The sequence below is a fragment of the Hyperolius riggenbachi genome, chromosome 8 (assembly GCF_040937935.1).
Source record: "Hyperolius riggenbachi isolate aHypRig1 chromosome 8, aHypRig1.pri, whole genome shotgun sequence".
NCBI classification, from domain to species: Eukaryota; Metazoa; Chordata; class Amphibia; order Anura; family Hyperoliidae; genus Hyperolius; species Hyperolius riggenbachi.
The window spans coordinates 198,789,113-198,812,029 of NC_090653.1; the positions used below are offsets into that span (position 1 = coordinate 198,789,113).

Consider the following 22,917-nt stretch of genomic DNA (forward strand, 5'->3'; position numbering starts at 1 on the left):
CACTTTGGGGGCTAACAGTTACTCTTTAAGCTTAAAGCGTACCTGAAGTTACATGGGGATTGATTCACAAAGCTTTTCTTTGAATATAAATTTTGCCTTCTTAAAGGATACCAGAACCGAAAAGCTCTGGTAAAAATGGTAGATGCAGTGTGTAGGGGGTAAAGAGTACATACTGGCTGCTCCTCCTGGTCCCCTCTGTCTGCCGCCATTTTTGCTGTATACTGTCCCGGCGACTGTTGACCTTTGCCCTGGAAATACTGTGCTCTCTGTGCGCAGTATGTCCTTCCTCTTCGCTTCTGGCTGGCGCATAGTTGGAGGCTCAGAAGCACGCTGACACCTGTGATGCTTGGTTTAGTGGAACGCACACGCAGCACGGAGGAGACTGAGGTGTCAGTGTGCTTCTGAGCCTCCAACTATGCGCCGGCCAGAAGCGACGAGGGAAGGACATACTGCGCACACAGAGCGCAGTATGTCCAGGGCAAAGGTCAACAAAGTCGCCTGGACACCAGCATGTATACAGCAATAACGTCGGCAGACGGAGGGGACCATGAGGAGCAGCCAGTATGTACTTTTTACCCCCTCAACACTGCATCTACCATTTTTACCAGAGCCTTTCGGTTCTGGTATCCTTTAAAAAAAACCAAGGTATTTGCAATTATTCAGTTTTAAGTGAGCAACTGTGGTTTCCCATGATGCACCGCTACCGAATATGCAAATCATCTCTTCATGCCCCTAAAAGCCAGGTACACATCCAGAACAGCTGGTCTTTAGTGAGCCTATAGCTGATAAGTTCTACAGCACATCAATATTGTTTAAAAGGAATTGAATATGGTGGCCTCCATATTCCTCTCACTTCAGCTGTCTTTTAAGTGAATTATGTTACTGATCACCAGTGAACAAAATTGTACATTGTTCACTGCCGATTGTGTTCAATGCATCAGTCACACAACAAAACGAGTCCTTACAGCAACTTATGTTTAATGTAATAATACTGTACAAAAGAAAAGCCTTTCAATGCTGCATTTTGCAAAGTCTATGTCCACAAATAATAAAGTTTCATATATTTGACTTTAATGTAAAGATGACTCAGATTTGTTCAATATTTTTCCATAAATACTGGTAGCAGCTGCTACTGCCTACATGCAATAGCTAAACTTAAAAAGTTTTCAACACACTCATTAATGCAGAGTGTGCTCTGGGCGATCAATACGAAATTTACCAGCATGAAAGGGAACGTTTCCCATGGAAACAGCACTACTCAATATCTCAAGAATAACTAATTTTATTGGTATCAAAAGAAAAATGTAAACATTATTGTAAACAATTTAAAAACTTTCAAACCTCTCAGATGACCAATTAATCATCTTAAATGATTTTTAAATTATTAATATTGCCTCTGGTCCAAAATCATATATGCCAATAAATACTACTTTGTGTTCAATCCTGCGTGACAGAGTTTAAGTGAACCTGGGTTAAAGGGAAGGTCCAAAGCAATAAAAAAAAATCCACTTACCTGGGGCTTCCTCCAGCCCTTGGCTGCCGTCCTGTGCTCTCGCCGCAGCTCAAGTGGCTCCCGGTGTCCTGCGCTGCAGAAGCCGACCTCGCCAGGTCGGCTTCCTGTGCGCTCTACGTCCGGCTAACGTCATCAGGTATGTACTGCGCCTGCGCAGTACAGACCTGATGACGTCAGCCGGAACACACATGAAGCCAACCCAGAAGCCGACCTGGCAAGGTCGGCTTCTGCAGCGCAGGACACCAGGAGTACCAGCATCATAATTCACTGCACTAGAACCTTGCTAATGGAAATGTTACTGATGCATGTGTGATAAGTGGTTTTGTTTTGCACAAAAGTTTATTTGCACGTCTTTAATTGTTATTACCTGACTGATTTAGTAATTAATTCATGATTATTCTTTCACTATGATTAGCACATAGCACTTTATTTGCATATCCTGAACCCGAGTTCACATGCACTCAGTTGCAAAGGATTGAGCACAGAGTAGTATTTATTGGCATATACTGTATGATTTTGGACCAGAGGCAATATTAATGAATGATAAATTATTTCTGATACTTGTTGATATGAGGGGTGTGAATGTTTTAATGGTTTGTAAATTGTTTACAATCCTGTTTAGATATTTTCTGACACCAACATGAAAAAATAAACCCACAACATTAGGGCACACAGTGTAGCCAAAATTGCTCGGGGATGGAGATTGGCATCATCTGAGTGGCACTGATGGAGAGGATGGGCTGGAGTTCGGCATCATCTGAGTAGCGCGGGGCTGGAAATCAGCATCATAGCATGTGCCATGATTATAGAGTTGGCACCGATGTAACCAATACATGTACTGTAACCGATGTATTTTACTCTATGGCAGCACCATAATTACAAGGTCTATAACTGATTGGCTGTGACTACTCTCTTGAGAGGTTGTCGATTAGTTTATCTGGATACTTATTTAATAATTTGGCCACTGGATTTGGTATTGGTGGCTTGCGTGCTGTTAAAGCCAGCACAACAGACTGACTCTTGAGTGGCAAGTTTTGAACAGCAGATCCGCATTGCTTGAAGCTCAGGTTCACATTTCCAATCCTTGTAATTATTGGCTGTCAAAAAAAACAACAAGAATTTAGTTATTATGAAGAGATTTTTAAACTGCATGCATGCTTTGTGGTTCTTACCCTGCAAGCACTTTTGAATTGCACAAGCAGCTTTCTGACATGGATCCTTTTTCTGTGACATCACAGCCTTGACATATTATTAAATCCTAAAATCATTGGAAACACGTTACAGTAAGATACTTATTCAAATCTGTCTTTAGTGAAAGTTTTGCATACGTATAAATACACTGTTTGGGTGTCCATAACCTGTAAGCATAAGGTGTGCCAACCAAAAGAACAGCACTATGTTTCTCTTCATTTGGGAATATAATGCTAGCCTTCTCTAAGTAATGTTACTTACACACACTAGATTTTCATTGGCCAATTGCATTCTGAAATATTTTTGCTGGAAATGTTTTGGAAGACTGCAAATTTTGACCCTCTAATCTGTTTCTGCATTGTATTTATCTCGTCCGGGGCAGCCAATAAAGACCACCTCAAGCAAGATTCTAAAGTGCATCCAGAAAGTATTCACAGCACATGACTTGTTACACATTTTTTTATGTTACATCCTTATTCCAAAATGTATTAAATTCATTTTTCCCTCAGAATTCTACACACAACACCCCATAATGACAATGTGAAAATTTGGCTTAGGGTATTGACACATTTATTAAAATAAAATAAAAAAATTGAGAAAGCACAAGTACGTAAATATTCACACTCTGTGCCATGAAGCAAAACGGTGAGCTCAAAATTGAGTTCAGGTGCATCCTATTTCCCCTGATCATCCTTGAGATGTTTCTGCAACTTCATTGGAGTCCACCTAGGGCCGGTTCTAGACCCCCCCCCCCCCATATCGAATGTTCGCACAGCATCCAACAATTTACTCTGCTTCATTTAATGTTCTCACATGACATGCTGCAGCTAAACGCAATAGCACACTCGCTGGCAGTGACTCTGTGACAAACATATTGCTCACCCTCAGCCATTCCATTCCTTCTCAGTCAGAACAGCAGTGCCACCTCCTCCCTTCTGCTGTGCAAGTCAAATGCCTCCCCCTCACTCACAGTCAGACTCCTCAAACAGCACAACAAGCTGCTTTTCCTCAATGATGACATCTTTACCTCGCTCTCCTCTCGCTTCTCCTCCTACTCTGACTGCATGCCCCTGTAATCTTTGCGCCTGATGCAAGTGTTTCACATTGCTTCATTAGAGAACCGGCCATGAGTCCACCTGTGGTAAATTTAGTTGATTGGATGTGATTTGCAAAAGGCACACACCAGTTTATACAAGTTCCCACAGTTGACAGTTCACATCAGAGAACAAACCAAGCATGAAATCAAAGAAATTATCTGTAGACCTCCGAGACAGGATTGTCTTGAGGCACTAATCTGGGGAAGGTAACACAAACATTTCTGCTGCTTTGGGGGCTTGTTCACACTGGAGGCATTTTTGGATTTTGTTTTAAGCGCCTGCAATTTTTAAAAATCGCCCTGAAAGCAGTTACACCATGCTATCCTATGCGCTAGTTCAGATTAGGGCGATCCGTTCGCTTTCCGCTCAGAGAAGCGCTGCATGGACCATTTTCGGGGCGATTTTGCTACAATGGAAGGTAAAAGAAAAAATGCGAAACGCTCACAAAATCACTTTTTGCAGCAATTGCATTCGTGTATTTAAGAATAAATACATTGTATTTATTCTTTTCGGAATCAAAGCGTTCACTTCCTGACTCACATTCGGAAGTGAAAAAAACGGCATCGCTCTGCAAATACGCCTAAAAAAAACACTTACAAAAACGTCCAACGATCAGAAATCGCTGGGATGGGGGAAAAAAATTGCTTTAAAAAAGTCCAACGTGAAGGCTAATGCGATCGGAACGCAATGTGAACGAGGCCTGAAGGAATGAACACAGTGGCCTCCATCATCTGTAAGTGGAAGAAGTTCAAAACCACCAGGACTCTTCCTAGAGGTGGCCGGCCATCTACACTGAGCGATCGTTGGAGAAGGGCCTTAGTCAGGGAGGTGACCAAGAACCTGATGATCACTCCGTCAGAGCTCCAGAGGTCCTTGTGAGGATATGGCGTGAGTATATGGATGATATATGTGGTGATGACGATATGTACAGTAATACGCAGGACATGGCGACTATTTATGATATTGTCATGATATTAGAGGTAACTGCCATCTTGTTTGTCTGCTATGTCTCACATGTGTATTCTGCTTTGAAGCGATTGTCATCTGGCTGTACTACATTTGCATCTAAAGCAGACTTCAGTGAATAGAGCTGGGGTGTTAGCCTCCAGCAAGCACATGGTTAATCAGACAATGGCAGAAGTGAAGGGTTTTGTTCCACCTTATCTGGAGTTGAAGCTTTGAAGTCATTGACAACTGAAACATTTACACTTGTTGATGAAGGCTGTTAAAGCATTGTGAAGAACTCTAGACTAGCCAGGAAGAGCCTCCTCACCAAACGTTTGACATGTGTGTTAAACACTATTTCATTGTGAGGAAATTAAATTATTGGTGGAGGTGCAAACTATATCCTGTAAATTACATCTATTGGGAGATGGGAAATTGCATTAGCCTCTGGCCAGGAAATGGCGTATTATGCCAAGAGCAGTCAAGTCCCCACCTTTGATCTGCTGTGAAATACACTTTTAAAACTAGTTCCTCCCCTCCCTAAGGAAGTTACAGCCTCCGTGCGTATCTCACAGTATAAAAAGCAGGGCCAGATGCCTAGAAAGGATCTTCTCCCGAGAGTAGCTCATCGCTACAGATGATCCCGAGGAAATCTCCACGTCTCTCCACGGTTGGACATTTGCAATGGTAAAAGTTCACTTAACGTTTATCCCATTTTTATTTTTATGCAAAAATCGCTTTGTGTGTATCTTTGTAAACTCTGTATCGTAACTTTTTATCTTGTAACTTTTATCTTGTAACTTTTTTACTTTGTTTTTTGTACATCTTTTGTATATATTAATTTCTGCATTGTTCCATGTTTTTCTGGAATATTAAATTGTTATTTAATAAGATGGACTTCTGCTGTACTAAGCTAACACTCATAGCCTAGAAGAGACTGAAGTGTAACCGTGTATAAGTTCATGCCTGATTGTATGACTGAGCGACACTACCGTATGAGATTGTAATTGCATTGTGTGTATGGGGCACTTCTGCGCTCGACAGCCGAGTGGGAAGTCTAACAGTATCGTTCGGAACGACTGTTAGTGGTTTTGCTTCACTACAGTGTAAGATTGCAACTGTGTGTGTGTGCGTGGCGTTCTCGTATTCGGCCTAAGCGCAAAGCTGACCCAAATACGAAAACGCAGATTGCATGTTGAGCACTCGACAGCTGAGTGGACGTGTCTAGCAACAGCTAGTGGTGGCAGTGGGAAGTGTTTGAGGGGTCCCAGCCTTGTTTGTAGCTTGAATAAGGCTGTTCCCCGCTTGATCTGGTCAAACCCGCAGTCGGAAACTGTATACGCAGGCGTGCTGCGGGCCGGTTCCTGACAGTCCTCTGTGGAGAACCTTTTTAGAAGAACAACCATCTCTGCAGTAATCCACCAATTAGACCTGTATGCTAAAGTGGCCAGACAGAAGCCACTCCTCCTTAACCCTCCTGGTGGTAACCAGGAACGTAGTTCAGGGTAAACCGCGCAGGAGGATTTCTCAGGCTCTGCTGGGCCGATTTGCATCTTTTTTTTTTGCTACACACAGCTAGCACTTTGCTAGCTGCGTGTGCACTCCGATCGCCGCCGATTCGCCGATACCTGCCACGCCGCACCCCCCCCCCCCAGACCCCATGCGCTGCCTGGCCAATCAGTGCCAGGCAGCGCTGAGGGGTGGATCGGGACTCCCTTTGACGTCACAACGTCGACGACGTCATCCCGCCCGTCGCCATGGCGACGGGGAAGCCCTAATGGAAATCCTGTTCAGAACGGGATTACCGGACGGGCTTGATCGCCGGAGGTGATCAAAGAGGGTGGGGGGATGCCGCTGCACAGCGGCTGTCATGATTGAAAAAAAAAAATGCTGCGCTGCCCCCTGGCGGTTTTTAATAGACCGCCAGGAGGGTTAATAAAAGTCACATGACAGCCCGACTGGAGTATGCCAAAAGTCACCTGAAGGGAACTCAGACCACAAGAAAAAAAATAAATTCTGGTCTGATTAGACAAATATCGATCTCTTTGGTATGAATGCCAGGCATCACGTTTGGAGGAAACCAGGCCTAAAGCATCCCTGCATTAAAGCATCATGCTGTGGGGATGTTTTCAGCAACAAGAATTGGGAGACTAGTCAGGGTAAGGGGAAAGATGACTGTAGCAATGTACAGAGAAATCCTGGATGAAAACCTGCTCCAGAGTGCTCTTGAACTCAGACTGGGGCGACAGTTCATCTTTCAGCAGAACAACGACCCTAAGCACACAGCCAAGATATGAAAGGAGTGGCTTCAGGACAACTCTGTGAATGTCCTTGAGGGGCCCAGACAGAGCCCAGACTTGAATCCGATTGAACATCTCTGGAGAAATCTTAAAATTGTTGTGCAACAATGTTTCCCATCCAACCTGATGGAGCTGGGAGGTGCTGCAAAGAGGAATGAGTGAAACTGGCCAAGAATAGGTGTGCCAAGCTTGTGGCATCATATTAAAAAAAGACTTGAGGCTGTAATTGCTGCGAAAGGTGCATGGTTAGATAAAGCAAAGGCTTTTAATACTTGTGTACACATGATTTATTTTTTTTATTTTGAATACATTTTCTAAAACCTCAAGTAAACATTTTTAGCATGTTATTTGTCATTATGTGGTGTTGTATGTACAATTCTGGGGAAAAAATGTAATTCACTTTTGAATAAGGCTGTAACATAACAAAATGTAGAAAAGGTGGTGAGCTCTCCGGATGCCCTGTAACTTATGTATTAGTGATTTTAAAAGCTCTTGCCAATGTTATCCTCTGTGTGTGTTCTCACTGGAACGATGTGATTTTGTAAAAATAACATTGCATTAGCAAGAGCTTTTCAAATCACTAGTGCTTAAAGAGACTCTGTAACAAAAATGTAATCATTTTTTCTACTATCCTACAAGTGGCTAAACCTATTCTAATGTGCTCTGGCTTACTGCAGCACTTTCTACTATCACCATCTCTGTAATAAATCAACGTATCTTTCCCCTGTCGGATTTGTCGCCATGTGTCCGGAAGGCTGCCAACTCTTCAGTATTGTTGATCTGTTATGCACACACCTCCTCCAGGCCCACTCTATGCACACTCCCGTGTGTGTTATTTAGATTAGGCAGCGCCTCTGCTCTTCTCAGTGAGAGAAGAGAGCTTTACAAGCTGGATAAATTGTCCTTTGTTAGGCTGTGAAAGGAGCTGGGCTGTCTGCAGGAAGAAACAATCAGCCTGCCACTCTTCAGTGGATGAGAGCTGCAGGGGGGGGGAAGAAGGTAAACACACATATGATCTCTTGAGATTCAAAAGGAGGGCTGTATACAGTCTGCTTGTGTATGGATGTATTTTCTATGTGTGGACATACAGTACATCAACCTACTTCCGGTTTTGGTGGCCATTTTGTTTGTTTATAAACAAACTTTTTAAAACTGTTTTTGACTACTTTTAATGCGGCGGGGAGTGGCGAAATTGTGACAGAGGGGAATAGGAGATGTCCCCTAACGCACTGGTATGTTTACTTTTTTGCGATTTTAACAACACTGATTCTCTTTAAAAAGCTCTTGTGGTGTGTACCAGTGTCTGTTCATGAGACGCAAGTTTTGTGCCATCAAGTGCCTCAGTGTTTTCCCAACAGTCACTAGGTGAGAGTAGGGGCTTGGCAGCATAATTCACATAAATTCCTGAGGCATTTTGCACTCATGACCATATATACCAGATTAGAAGAATCACTGAAAAAAAAAAGTGCCTAGTAATTTGTATTCCTGATGTTTACCTGGTATTGGAATACTGTCAGGAGAATGGATGTGTTTGTGGACCCTAAGAGGTTAAGATTGATAAGGTTAAAGTGATAAGGGAGGCAATCAGGTGTTGAACATAATTTTTTTCCCTACTAATGCTAAACATGCTGGCAGGACAATGTACCTGAGGAGATGGCAATTTGTTTGCTTTTTCAAAGTCACATGCAGTGAGGAATGACATCCTAAAGTTAAACGAAGTGTTCCAGCAGTAAGTATGGTGCCGCCGTCCTGAAGTCTGATCTGAGTGTGCGCCGCATTCACAGCTGATCTAGGGAGCCAGGAACATGCGCAGTGACTTGACATACAAGTGGATTGAAATACAGTACTTTGTATTGACTGTATATAATATATAATATAAATTCATGTAAAAGCACACGATTCGAGACGGTGCGCGTCATGCATGTATGATTCCATAAAAGCAATATTAGCAGCAAAGCAAGGTTTTCGTGTACCCATCCCCTGAATTCTCTCCAGTACGTACCTCCTGTTGTCACGGTTCCAGGAATTAATATGGCGCCGAGTCACTGATAACATAGCTGAGCATGCGTGGAACACTGGAACTGCATCAGAGGTGTGTGTGCAAATGGCAGGTGCAGTCTCCGCTGGTCTACACACAGTGTTTGAGTATGTGTGAGAAAAAGGAGCAATAAAAAGTGTCGGTAGAGTTTGTTGGACTGTAAACTCTTTGTGAATCTTGGAGCTTCACGACGTGCCACTGCTGTTCTCTGCTCTCCCTGTACAAAGCCTGGAAGTTGCTTTGGACCGGAAGTGATGTTAAATAACTTTTTTATTAGTCAAGGAAGGATCGGATTGGATCAATATTGAGATCAGATACAGAAGAAGTACAACCAGTAAAAGGGGCGCTATGGCAGTGCAGGCTGTCCACCTTGAGGGAGACGCATTCCTAGTCTGTGTGGCTCATTCACTAAGCACAGAACGAGAAGAAGTCATGGGGCTATGCATAGGGGAGGTAAAGAGAATTACTGTATGTTGTGTCTGTACAACACGTAATGCAGTTAATTTCTAGTACAGTGCTGTGCTGTACTTTAGTAAAGTGGTTGTGGCTCTTGTTTCTAAAATGACACCCTTCTTTTATATAGCTACATCTTTTCATGAGAGAACACTGAAGATATAGCACTTGAAAGCTACCAGTGCACCTGGATTTTTTAAATCGCTTTCGGATGGCGGTCGTTGAAATCGACACCCTGTTTATGTCCGCCTAAGACTGCCAGGGCGTAGTTTTCAACTTCAGTATTCTGCAGAAACCTGCCGATCGCACCGCTCTCCTGACCCTGCAGCTCACACTTTCTGCTGTCGGTATGACAGATCAGCTCTGACCCCGTGATCACTGTGAGGCCCCGTTCACATTACAAAAGCAGACGGCCATGCGTGTGGAACGCAACGCATGCAAACGCACGCCATCCTCGTTTGTATGCGTTGCGTGGCTAATCCCATCACTGAAAAGTGGATGGGACAGCCACGCGGTTTTGCAAAAAATGCGTGCAGCATGCGTTCCCGGACCGCACAGCTCCGGAACGCATGCAGTGTGAACATCAGACAGTGCACTCTATGCAGTGTGAACATCAGACGGCCTCCCGCACATTTTTCCAAAACGTGGCTGGAAACGCGTGCAGTATGAACGGGGCCAGAAGCCAATCTCATTAGCTCACATTGATCACAGGGTCAGGAGCCATTGAATTTGGCTCCGGACCAGCTCACAGAGCTCTGCTGTCATAGCAACAGCAGGGCAGGAGAATGGCGCGATCTGTGGTAGCATGGGTCTGTGCAGCATGTTGCTGATAAGCTCAGTTTTTGTACCAGCAGTCTCTTGTCCTTAAAGGATACCCGAAGTGACGTGTGACAATGAGATAGACGTGTATGTACAGCGCCAAGCACACTAATAACTATGTTGTGTTCCCTTTTTTCTTTCTCTGCCTGAAAGAGCTAAATAACAGGTATATAAGTGGCTGACTCAGTCCTGATTCAAACAGGAAGTGAGTAGTGTGACCCTCACTGATAAGAGATTCCAACTATAAAACACTTTCCTAGCAGAAAATGGCCTCTAAGAGCAGGAAAGAGCTGAAAGGGGTCAATAGTTCATAGATTTTAGCTCTTGCATAGTTCAATGAATGTGTCATTGAGCAAAAACAATAAAATAGTTAAAACTTTAAAAAGTAGTTTTAAACCTAAAATAAAACTGTGGAATATCTTAAAAAAAGTCATTTTTAGTAGAAGGAAGATAGATACAATTGTTTATTTCATTCGTTTATTTTAGCTTCCGGTGTCCTTTAAAGAAATCCTGTAATTAAAAAAAAAACACGAACCCAATTGATGCGCTTTACAGCGCAGGCGTGAGTCCTTTTGCTCTTGCGCAGTAGTGCGGATATGATTGGGTTCAGCTATTTCCGCCTTACCCGAAGGAAGAGCCACTACTGTGCCTGCTGTGGATCCTGGAGAGGTAAATATATCAACCTTGTCGGGGGGAGGGGGAGAGATTGCGGGAGGCTTCAGGGGAGCCAGAGCTGGATTGTCTTCAGCTACAGGGATGGGGGAAGCCTCATTGGGACCCTGAGACGTTCCCCTCCTGAGGTAAGTACCCCCCAGTGGACGTTTTTTATATTAGAGAGTCTCTTTAAGGGGCCAGAGACTGCTGGTACTGAAGTGGTTAATGAGCTTCCCTATAAGGGAGGTTTGTAATGGAGAGTGTCATTGGGGGAGCCTCACTACTTACCTACGTGGTCCTATTACTCTGGCCCCTGGCCTGTACAGGATGTACCATCTTTTCAGAAGACCGACCAGGTCTGCTGGATGTTGTAGTTCCCAGCAGTGTCTTGTGCGCATGCTGCAATACGTGGCGGAAGATGTAGTCTGTGGAAGTGAGTACAGCTTTGTACTCACATCCATGGACTAAATCACCCAGCATGCATTACATGAGACTCCTGGTAACTACAACATTATGCAGATGTGTCCAGTCTTGTGAGAATATGACGCCTTCCATACAGGCTGGGGTCAGAGGAGCAGCACCCCATAGGTAAGTATTCAAGCTCCTCCAATGGTACTCTCGATTACTTACCTCCCTCCTGGAGAGGTTAATGAAAAAAAAAATCATGCTGATATAATTTAATGTAGTCAGACACTTATACAGTGGTTTAGCTAGAGATTATGTGGCTACATAATAAAACATTAATGGGGCCTTTAGATGTAGGCACTCTTGAGCAATGCCACCTACCCATACTCTATTGAACATGTGTTAATTGGGCAGTTAACAGTATCATGCAATCTACACTGCATATAGTCCATGGGCACTGAGACAAAGTCAGAGGGTGGAGGAACAAAAGAAAGTTAATAGCAGGGCTGTGGAGTCGGTACAAAAATCATCCAACTCTGAAACCACCAACTTGACTCCAGGTACCCAAAATTGTTCCAACTCCTTAGTCTATTTTTTTTTACAAAGGCTATAGATTTTGGTTCAAAAATCATCCGACTCTGACTCCTCAGTTTTTTGAAACCTCCGACTCCAGGTACCCAAAATTGCCCCGACTTTGACTAGTCGACTCTGACTCCACAGCCCTGGTGAATAGTTAATCCACCAAGTACCACCTGGGCCCCCTGTGCTTTAGTGCCCCATAGCATTAGCCATAGCAGTTGCCACGTCCCTGCTTGTATAACATTGTAAATTTGCTGTTCCATTAAAATAACTTAACCCACTGCCATGAATGTGTAATCCACTGGCAAAAGAGTGAATACACTACTAAGTGAGGCTGGGAGGACACTACCGTGAAAACCGTGCTTTCTGCAGTGTGCGTTTTTATTTTTTAGTGCGTTTTTGTATGCTTATGCATTGCGTTTGAAATGCTTTTTTGGTGTATTTGTGTCTTCAATATTTTCCCTCAATCAATGGCGTAAAATACAGTATCATATTTGAAATAAAATAAAGCAATCTTCTGCTTCCCCATTGAGATACAAGCGCTGCTATGTAAGGCGTGCATACACGCACTACACAACATCAAGCGGGCTCCAGCGCAGGTGCATTATCGGCTCTCCGCCTCGGAGATAGGCGGAAATAGCCGATCGCTGTCTGGCCGCTCTACTGCGCAAGAGCAAGTCTCCTGCGCAGCAGAGCGGACCCGGCGGAGATCGGCTATTTTCGCCTATCTCCGTGCGGAGAGCCGCAATAGCACCCCCGCTGGAGCCAGGAAAGGTAAATAAATCTGCGCTTGTCAGCCTTGTCGGGGGAGGATTCCGGGACACTCCGGAGGAGCCAGCGCTAGACTGCCTGCAGCTACAGCAGAAGGGGAAGCCTCATTGGGATTGAGGCTTCCCCCTACAGAGGTGAGTACCCCGCAGGGGACTTTTTTTTTTCTAGTTACAGGGTCTCTTTAAGATTTGTTTGATTGTGATAGTATTCTTAATTTTATTTTCTCATATTGCACAGGTGGATACCCAGAGAGTTGTGCACATTCACTCAGTTATCATTTTACGACGTTCAGACAAGAGGAAAGATCGAGTGGAAATATCTCCTGAGCAGTTGTCAGCAGCTACCACAGAAGCTGATATATCCTGCACAATATAAACACAATTGTTTTCATTTGTTCCTTTCTAAATCATGTGGCGTTTTTATTTATTTATTTATTTATTTATTTATTTATTTAGTTACGTGTACACTGTAAGCTAAACGTTGAGGCTGCTTTTACACTTGTGCAGTGATGCAGCCTGCCATGTGATTACCACATTGCACTAATCAATATTTTAAATGACCCTGCGACAGAGCGTGTCAACAGGGTCATATGCATAGGCCCGCCCCCATTCAGTGACGCACTCCCTGCTGGACAGCAAGTATGTCACTGAGATAACCCGTCTGTCTGCGCATGCGCGCTACATTTACACTTACTGCATTGCCATAGACTTGCATTACAGCATAATCCATGTGGTAGGCCCGGATCATGCAGTAATGCATTGATGACTTTGGGACGGGTATGTTGTGAATTAACTACTTGTGGCACAGCGCAACGCAGTTATAAGTATGTCCACAGATTTTCATTGCCCTTGCGATGAGCGGCGGCGGAGAGTACCGCACGGCAACGCAATGTGGTATGTGTAAAAGGAGCCTTAAATGGAGTCTGAAGCCTTTTAAAAAACAGATACTTACCTAAGGAGAGCGAAGGCTCTGGGTTCTACAGCCCCTACCCGATCCTTGCGTTCCCCCACAGGCTTCCCCGTCAGCAGTCTACGACCCATGGGTCATAGACTGCTCTTTTTCGGGTTGGGCTGGCTTCGGGAGTCTTCGGAGGCATCCGGCCTTCCAAAGACGGGCCACTCCGTACTGCGCGAATGCCCTCTCTTGCACACTCGCGTGTGTACAGTATAGAGCCCCCGGTCTTTGGGAGCCTGAGTGCTCCCGAGACTTCCGAAGTCTCCCATGGCGGGAGATTCAAATGGAGGAGCCTGCGGAGGAACAAGGACACTGTGAGGAGAACGGGAAGGGTCCTATGGGTCACACCTATGGGAAAATTGGAGTCTAACGAAAATATGAGCAGGCCATCTTCTTCCATTGTTTCAATTCTAACGCTCACACACTTATTTTAGGTGCTGTTGGTGTGATGGATAGTTGTCCATAGATACACCACCCAAAGGCAGTAATTTGAACTGTGTTCTAACACCTTACTCTCATGGCCACCAGTATTACATTTTGTTTTAGCAATTTGTGCTACAGTAACGCTTCTTTAACATTGAAATAGGAAGACTAACCTTTGCTTCCTACATGCATCAGTGAGTCTTGGAAGCCCATGATCGCATCTCCAGTTTCCTTAGACCACTTTTTCTAGTCACTACTGCATTCTGGGAATTTTCCACAAAGCTTGCTTTTTTTGGAGTTTACTATTATGCTTTTTTTCTGCAGCACTCTACAAATGTCATAGTTGTGCCACTAATGTAATTCTTGCTATAGTCAGTATGGTGTTCCTAATGCACATTTGGGAGCGAGGAGATTGAATCCATTTAATTACCAGTATGTTTCAGGATGTAGGGGGAAGCCAGATGGCTTGCAGGAAACCATGCATACATATTGAGAACACACAGATACCATACATATACTGTCTTGGCTAATCTTGACCTACTCATCTAGCCATCACAATTTTGTCCCATTTAAAGTGGTCTAACACCCAGCATTTCAACTTTGCTTTAAAAGATTGCTTACAGCTTATAAACTATTATGCCAGATTTTTTTTTTAGCAGAAATTCACTGAATGGATTAAACATGACATTTTAGTGCTGCATTTAGCTAGAAATGCTTCTCGTGCTTGCTTGTTTAGTTACAAGTGTATCTATCTACAATGTAACAAACAAACACTGCTCTGAGAGAACAAAGAGGGCTTCCCCCGGCAGGCTTTTCAAAGGTCTATTTGTATTCCAAATAAAGATACATTTTGTAACTACAGATAAGAACGGATGCGGATTCCTAGTTAAATCCAACACTAAAATGTCATGTTTAACCCATTCAGTGAATTTCTGCTTAAAAAAAAATCTGGCATAATAGTTTGTAAGCTGTAAGCAATCTTTTAAAGCAAAGTTGTAATGCTGGGTGTTAAACCGCTTTAAGAATTTCTCAGATCCTTAAAGGACAACTGAAGTGAGAAGAATATGGAGGCTGTCATATTTATTTCCTTCTAAACAATACCACTTGCCTGGCAGCCATGTGGATCTATTTGGCTGCAGTAGTGTCTGAATAACACCAGAAACAAGCATGCAACTAATCTTGTGAGATCTGACGATAATGTCAGAACCACCTGATCTGTTGTATGCTTGTTCAGGGTCTATGGCTAAAAGTATTAGAGGCAGAGAATCAGCAGGAAAGCCAGGTAAGCGTAAAAGGAAATATATGTGGCAGCCTCCATATCCCTTTCGCTTCAGGTGTCCTTTAAGCTTGCCTATTTTTTTTAGCTTGCTGCCTAATACATCACATATGTTGTAGCTGTTAGATGTATATTTGCAATTCTTTATATAAACCGGTAGGTATCTGTTTGCATTCATATTGAGAAGAGATAGTTGTAGCACCTACTGCATACAATGCAGCTTTACCCCAGTAGTGGCACTGACAGATGTCACTAACAGAGCTCTCAAGATCTGCAGTGCTGTACCTAATGAGGGTTGAACTTCTGTTATGGAATTCCAGTATTACACCTCATGACATGGCTCTATAATATATCAGGCAAAGATCCCATAATGATAGGGAAGGCCAGAGATGGGATGACCCCCAAATTTCCTCAAATCCGAATCCTGAATAAGATTCTCAAATCTTTCGAATCTAACAAATCCTGTACATACGAATTGAGTTATGCGTGAAAGAATAATAGTTAGATTTAGAAACTTATATTCTCAGTCTAACTACTATTCTTACGCAGATTACACAATTGTTATGTACAGAATTAAATTTGAAAGATTTCTAAATCTTTTCAGGATTTGGATTCCAGGAAATTTCTGATTCGTCTCATCTCTACTAGAAATCAATTTTGAAATTCAATTTTCAGCTAACTTCAAGGGCTGAGAAAAACAAAAGTTTGCTTTCCTAAAACAGAAAGAATTTGCGATAATTCAGGTTGGAGTGAGCTTGAGATGTCTCCCAGAGCAACACTGCTGAATATATTCAAATTAACCATTCAAGGGCTGAGGAGAGCCTTGCTGAAAATAGTCAGCATTGGGTGGACAGTAAAGTTGAAGAATATCAATTTAATTAGCGATCCACTTTGTGGTATTAGCCTATGAAAGGAGATCTAGCAACTAGGCTCAGTAGCAGGCCTGTAACTGTTGCACGCCCCTGAGGATGTCTTCTCAACTTCTCCAAAGTTCCAAGTTAAAGTAGAACTCTTCGCATATCATACTGTAAGGTTACAAAATGTTTGTGATTTCTAAAATCAAAATCAGAAGCCAAGATGGCATAGCCCATATACTCAAGCTTTAACAGGTTGGGGTTGTAAAGCCACATTTGCAGTGTTAACATGTCTTGTATGTTGTATGCTTGGCATCCATTTAGGAATTCTATAATTGCAATACCATATATAGCATTTTTTTTTTCATCTTGATATATGCGGTAATTAAAGCAGTCTGAGTGGAAGGTGTTATGCGCTGACTCCACAGCTCTGCTGCATACAAAAGTGTGCTCATTGCTCTAAAAACTCTTTATCCGTGTTTTACCTTAACATCGCTTCACAGATTGACTGAGATCACAGGACGTCCTATGCGAGTTGTTGGATGGTATCACTCCCATCCACATATCACTGTATGGCCTTCTCATGTTGGTGAGAGCCTATAAAATTGTGCTTCAGTGCATGCTTATCTTTGTGCTTTTCATCCTTCTGATTTACTGAGTGCCCAATAGGTCGATCGTGATCTACCTCGCGACTGCTTGTTTCCTATGTGATAATATCCACTCATGGATAGATTTTAATGCAGTCTTAAATGCTTGATGTTAAAACCTCTGAAAAGAATCAAAAGCAATTGTTTATTTAAAAGTAACTGGTATCAGATCAAAAGTTTCTAGCCCTCCCATCCAATAAATTGTAAAACGGATCCCTTTACTTTGAATTAATTCCCAATGAATTGATGTTAATTTTGCAGTTGAAAGTTACAGTTCAAATTTTTTATTGATTATTATAAATGTTCTCATTTGACAACTTCCTCAATAATAAACAATGAAGACGTTCCCTAAGGTAGCCATTGATACGATTCTCCGCTTCAGTCGTAAAATCACTTGTTAGGCCCTACTAACAGAAGAAAAGCTGCTATCCAATTTGATCAGATTAATAGAATTGAGCCGAAAAACGTATTGATTCGATTGATATTACGGTCGAATCTGAGAATCGAGCCTCCGAAGAATAATTAATTGGAACATTTACACAGCTTTTAACATAAGGTTGCCTTGGCACCTTCTTACTATCACTGTGCTTTCTGCTGTAGCCACCTTTGAACTTCGATTAGATTTTGTGCTTTTGTGACAAATACCTAGGTCTTGGTGTAAGGGTCTTGTATCAGTATAAACACATCTTTATAGGAGTATTGCAGGGGGATGGGGAAAAAAGAGTTGAACTTACCCGGGGCTTCTAATGGTCCCCTGCAGATGTCTTGTGCCTGCGCAGCCACTCACCGATGCTCCGGTCCCCGCCTCCAGTTCACTTCCGAATTTCCTCGCTCCCGCTGACATCACCAGGACCGTACTGCACCTGCGTAGTACACTCCCGGTGACATCAGCGGGAGTGAAGGCGTTGCTGCGCAGGCGCAGTGGTTTTCCGAATTTAACGTTGGAAATTCCAGAAGTGAACCGGAGGCGGGGACCGGCGCATTGGTGAGTGGCTGTGCGGGCACAGGATGTCTGCGGGGGACCATTAGAAGCCCCCGGTAAGTTCAACTCTTTTTCTCCCTACCCCCCTACAGTAGTTCTTTAAGCCTGGTAATTAGACAAAGGAAGAGCAACAGCACACTGTTGAAGTCATCACTGTGGTTTCTTTCCCTTCCAGAAAGCACCCTACGGTTAGAACTTCCAAAAGTGATTTATCAGTATGTTCTTGTTGGGGAGAGATATCTCAGCATCCTGATTTTGCTTGACTTCTCAGCGGATTTTGACAGAGTTGATCATGAAATCTTGCTTAAAGGACAACTGTTATGAAATAAATATGGCAGCCTCCAGATACTTCTAGCTTCAGTTGTCCTTTTAAAGGGAAGCTGAAGTGAAAATAAACGTATAATGAATTATATGTGTAGTAAAGCTAAGAAATAGACCATCAGTAGCAAAAATATGAGTTTCATATTCTTACCAGTACAGGAAAAGTTAAAGAGAACCCGAGGTGTGTTTAAAGAATGTTATCTGCATACAGAGGCTGGATCTGCCTATACAGCCCAGCCTCTGTTGCTATCCCAAACCCCACTAAGGTCCCCCTGCACTCTGCAATCCCTCATAAATCACAGCCATGCTGTGAGGCTGTGTTTACATCTGTAGTGTCAGTCTCAGCTGCTCCCCCGCCTCCTGCATAGCTCCGGTCCCTGCCCCCGTCCCTTCCCTCCAATCAGCAGGGAGGGAAGGGATGCAGGCGGGGACTGGAGTTCTGCAAGAGGCGGGGAGAGCAGCAGACTGACACTATAGAGATAAACACAGCCAGCTCTGACAAGCTGTTTGTCAGCAGCGTGGCTGTGATTTATGATTGATTGCAGAGTGAAGGGAGACCTTAGGGGGGTTTGGGATAGCAACAGAGGCTGGGCTATATAGGCAGATCCAGCCTCTGTACGCAGATAATATTCTTCAAATCCACCTCGGGTTCTCTTTAAAAAACTTCACTTGTTAATTATGCAAAAGAGTTTCTCTGATCTCTCTGACCCAACTTGGGTCAGCGACAGTCCTATTTTCTGAAGCACTTATACATCAAAGAAACAGTGAGACACAGCTTCAAATAGGCTTTTACTGCATGGGAGTTTAAAGGGAACATAAACTGAGAAGGGTTGGAGTTTTCCTTTTAAATTAATATCAGTTGCCTGACTCTCCTGCTTGATCCTGTGTCTCTAATACAGTGGTGTGAAAAACTATTTGCCCCCTTCCTGATTTCTTATTCTTTTGCATGTTTGTCACACTTAAATGTTTCTGCTCATCAAAAACCGTTAACCATTAGTTAAAGATAACATAATTGAACACAAAATGCAGTTTTAAATGATGGTTTTTATTATTTAGTGAGATAAAAAACTCAAAACCTACATAGCCCTGTGTGAAAAAGAAATTGCCCCCTGAACCTAATAACTGGTTGGGCCACCCTTAGCAGCAATAACTGCAATCAAGCGTTTGCGATAACTTGCAACAAGTCTTTTACAGCGCTCTGGAGGAATTTTGGCCCACTCATCTTTGCAGAATTGTTGTAATTCAGCTTTATTTGAGGGTTTTCTAGCATGAACTGCCTTTTTAAGGTCATGCCACAACATCTCAATAGGATTCAGGTCAGGGCTTTGACTAGGCCACTCCAAAGTCTTCATTTTGTTTTTCTTCAGCCATTCAGAGGTGGATTTGCTGGTATGTTTTGGGTCATTGTCCTGCTGCAGCACCCAAGATCGCTTCAGCTTGAGTTGACGAACAGAGGGCCGGACATTCTACTTCAGGATTTTTTGGTAGACAGTAGAATTCATGGTTCCATCTATCACAGCAAGCCTTCCAGGTCCTGAAGCAGCAAAACAACCCCAGACCATCACACTACCACCACCATATTTTACTGTTGGTATGATGTTCTTTTGCTGAAATGCTGTGTTACTTCTACGACAGATTTAACAGGACACGCACCTTCCAAAAAGTTCAACTTTTGTCTCGGCGGTCCACAAGGTATTTTCCCACAAGTCTTGGCAATCATTGAGATGTTTTTTAAGTAAAATTGAGACGAGCCTTAATGTTCTTTTTGCTTAAAAGTGGTTTGCGCCTTGGATATCTGCCATGCAGGCCGTTTTTGCCCAGTCTCTTTCTTATGGTGGAGTTGTGAACACTGACCTTAATTGAGGCAAGTGAGGCCTGCAGTTCTTTAGATGTTGTCCTGGGGTCTTTTGTGGCCTCTCGGATGAGTTTTCTCTGTGCTCTTGGGGTAATTTTGGTCGGCCAGCCACTCCTTGGAAGGTTCATCACTGTTCCATGTTTTTGCCATTTGTGGATAATGGCTCTCACTGTGGTTCGCTGGAGTCCCAAAGCTTTAGAAATGGCTTTATAACCTTTACCAGACTGATAGATCTCAATTACAGTACTTTTGTTCTCATTTGTTCCTGAATTTCTTTGGATCTTGGCATGATGTCTAGCTTTTGAGGTGCTTTTGGTCTACTTCTCTGTGTCAGATAGCTCCTATTTAAGTGATTTCTTGATTGAAACAGGTGTGGCAGTAATCAGGCCTGGGGGTGACTACAGAAATTGAACTCAGGTGTGATAAGCCACAGTTAAGTTATTTTTTAACAAGGGGGGGCAATCACTTTTTCACACAGGGCCATGTAGGTTTTGAGTTTTTTTTCCTCACTAAATAATAAAAACCGTCATTTAAAACTGCATTTTGTGTTCAATTATGTTATCTTTGACTAATAGTTAACGGTTTTTGATGAGCAGAAACATTTAAGTGTGACAAACATGCAAAAGAATAAGAAATCAGGAATGGGGCAAATAGTTTTTCACACCACTGTACATTTAACCACAGCCACTTACCAAGCATGCAGATCAGATGCTCTGACTGAAGTCAGACTGGCATAGCTGCATGCTTGTTTCAGGTGTGTGACTAAGCCACTACTGCAGCCAAAGAGATCAGCAGGACTGACAAGCAATTGGCATTGTTTAAAAGACAACATCCATATCCCTCTCAGTTAAGGTTCCCTTTAAAGGATCATTAGCTCTGCTCTGTTTCATAGTTTAAAGGAGTCATCAACCAAATTCCCCCCCTCCGCCCCCGCTCTACTTACCCGGGGCTTCCTCCGGCCCATGGCAGATGACACGTCCCACGCCGCAGCTCCACTCTCAGGTGTTTCGGCCTGGGGGTCCCCGCCGGTGCAGAGGGCAATCAAGCTGTTCAATCAAGCCACCGCATTGAACTTTGACTTGATTGACAGCGGCGCTCGTGCAGGCGCACTAGAAGATGTCATCCTCTTCACCGGCGGGGACCCCGGGCCGAACGGCTGAGAGCGGAGCTGCGGCATAGGACGTGTAATCTTCAATGGGCTGGAGGAATCCCCGGGTAAGCAGAGCGGGGGGGGGGGGGGGGTGATTCCTTTTAAAATACAGTGTGTGGTTTGTAATTGCAAATATGACAGAATGATACAATGTTGTTAAAAAAAAATACAAACTATAAAGCTGAAAATAAAAATGAGGCTGTTTTCTTTGATACTAATGTTAAATTAATTTTCATACTATCCCCTTTGCTGTTCACCATACACATGTTGCCACTTGGGGAGAAAAAAATACATCTAAAAACTTGGCCTGACATATCATTGCTAAGCTGATGACACCCAGCTATATTTATCATTCAAACCTGGCGTAACAGGCCCTACCCCACAAATAAACACGTACTTAGCTGAGCTTCAGGAGTGGATGAATAACTGGCTAAAACTAAATGCTGACAAAACTGAGGTTCTTGTTATCGGAGGTCAGTGCTCGACAGCAAAGCGGCTCCTGTCTCAACCAGCACAACTGAGGATGAGGACCTCCGACCTGAACAGCTCAGGTGTTGTGTGCAGCCTGGGTATACTGATTGATGGAGAATTAAGCTTTATGAATCAAATCGCAGCTGTGAAACATTCCTTCTCTCACCTCATGCCTTTATCACATCGCAGTTAGACTATTGTTAGACTATTGTAAGACTTGCACCACCTGCAATTAGTACAGAATGCCACTGCACAACTGTTATCAAGCGTACACCTGACGAAGGACGATTGGTCCGTAACATGTAGGGTAACCTGTCTCAATACAGAGCTATAATTGCATTAAACCAGTGGTGTGATTCCTCTTCATTCATTTTTGCCTATTAACAAGCCAACCCTGCCATTGCCACATAACTCCAACCCGTCGCTCTCTCCACTGGCTACCAATAAAATGAAGAATTATTTTTAAGATTGTCTTATTGACATTCAAATCCTCACAATCTGAGCCCTGGATACCTGAAGGATTTATTGCAACTGCATCACCCCCGCCCCCCCCCCCCCCCCCCGGCCACACACACACAATCTTAGATTAAAAGGATCTAATAACTTGGTCACCCCCAGAGTCCACCTCAAAACCTTTGCAGACAGAGCCTTCTTGTCATGCTGCCTCTACACTGCAACTTCCTACCACACCCAATCAGGACATCTCCATTCCTGGAAGCATTTAAGTCCAAACTGCAAAGCCACCTGTTTATTCTCAAAATTACGAACACCTATTTCCTCTGTAACACAGTCACAGTCTGCAACCCTGTATTGATCCGACACATATCTATACACTTTGAGTCCTATGGGAGAAAAACACTTTACGAATGTTATTATCATTTTTTAGTATTATTATATTCTGTCTTAGGTGATAAGACATAGTTATATACGGTAGTTATCTTGGTTGAAAACAGGCATGCATATAATAAGTTCAACCTTTTTAGCCCTGTACAGTGTGATGATCCAAAAGGCTCACAGATCTGACCATCACTGTCTTTCTTGCTGTGTGTAAGAGAAAAGTTATTACACCCCTTTAAGTACCAATAGCAAGCATGATTCTTTCTAAAGTCCAAGAGAGTAGCATCTCTTTATAAAAGCTTTTTATCATTTTTTGTTTTATCTTTTTATGTACAGAATGTAGTATTGAGTTGTAATATTTGTTGCATATATTTTGTTCACC

General features: G+C 43.1%; 2 protein-coding genes across 3 annotated transcripts in view; one reads left to right on the forward strand and one right to left on the reverse strand.

Annotated features, from left to right (window-relative positions):
* Positions 1-961: 961 nt before the first annotated feature.
* CMC4 (C-X9-C motif containing 4) lies at positions 962-9,330 on the reverse strand. Of its 2 annotated transcripts, none has more exons than XM_068248099.1 (3): positions 9,049-9,330; positions 2,686-2,771; positions 962-2,610 (listed from the first exon to the last, which is right to left on the reverse strand). In XM_068248099.1, the coding sequence occupies exons 2-3, from the start codon at positions 2,744-2,746 to the stop codon at positions 2,459-2,461; spliced, it is 213 nt and encodes a 70-aa protein (XP_068104200.1). In that variant the 5' UTR covers positions 2,747-2,771; positions 9,049-9,330; the 3' UTR covers positions 962-2,458. The 2 variants fall into 2 exon arrangements, with proteins under 2 accessions (XP_068104200.1, XP_068104199.1); XM_068248098.1 differs by lacking the exon at positions 9,049-9,330 and adding an exon at positions 8,692-8,835.
* Positions 9,146-22,917, forward strand: part of BRCC3 (BRCA1/BRCA2-containing complex subunit 3) — a 31,720-nt gene continuing 17,948 nt past the window's right edge. Inside the window, exons 1-3 of the mRNA XM_068248097.1 lie at positions 9,146-9,537; positions 13,003-13,122; positions 16,774-16,861. Coding sequence (XP_068104198.1) covers positions 9,433-9,537; positions 13,003-13,122; positions 16,774-16,861 — 313 coding nt within the window. The 5' untranslated portion in view covers positions 9,146-9,432. The remainder of the gene's footprint in view (positions 9,538-13,002; positions 13,123-16,773; positions 16,862-22,917) is intronic.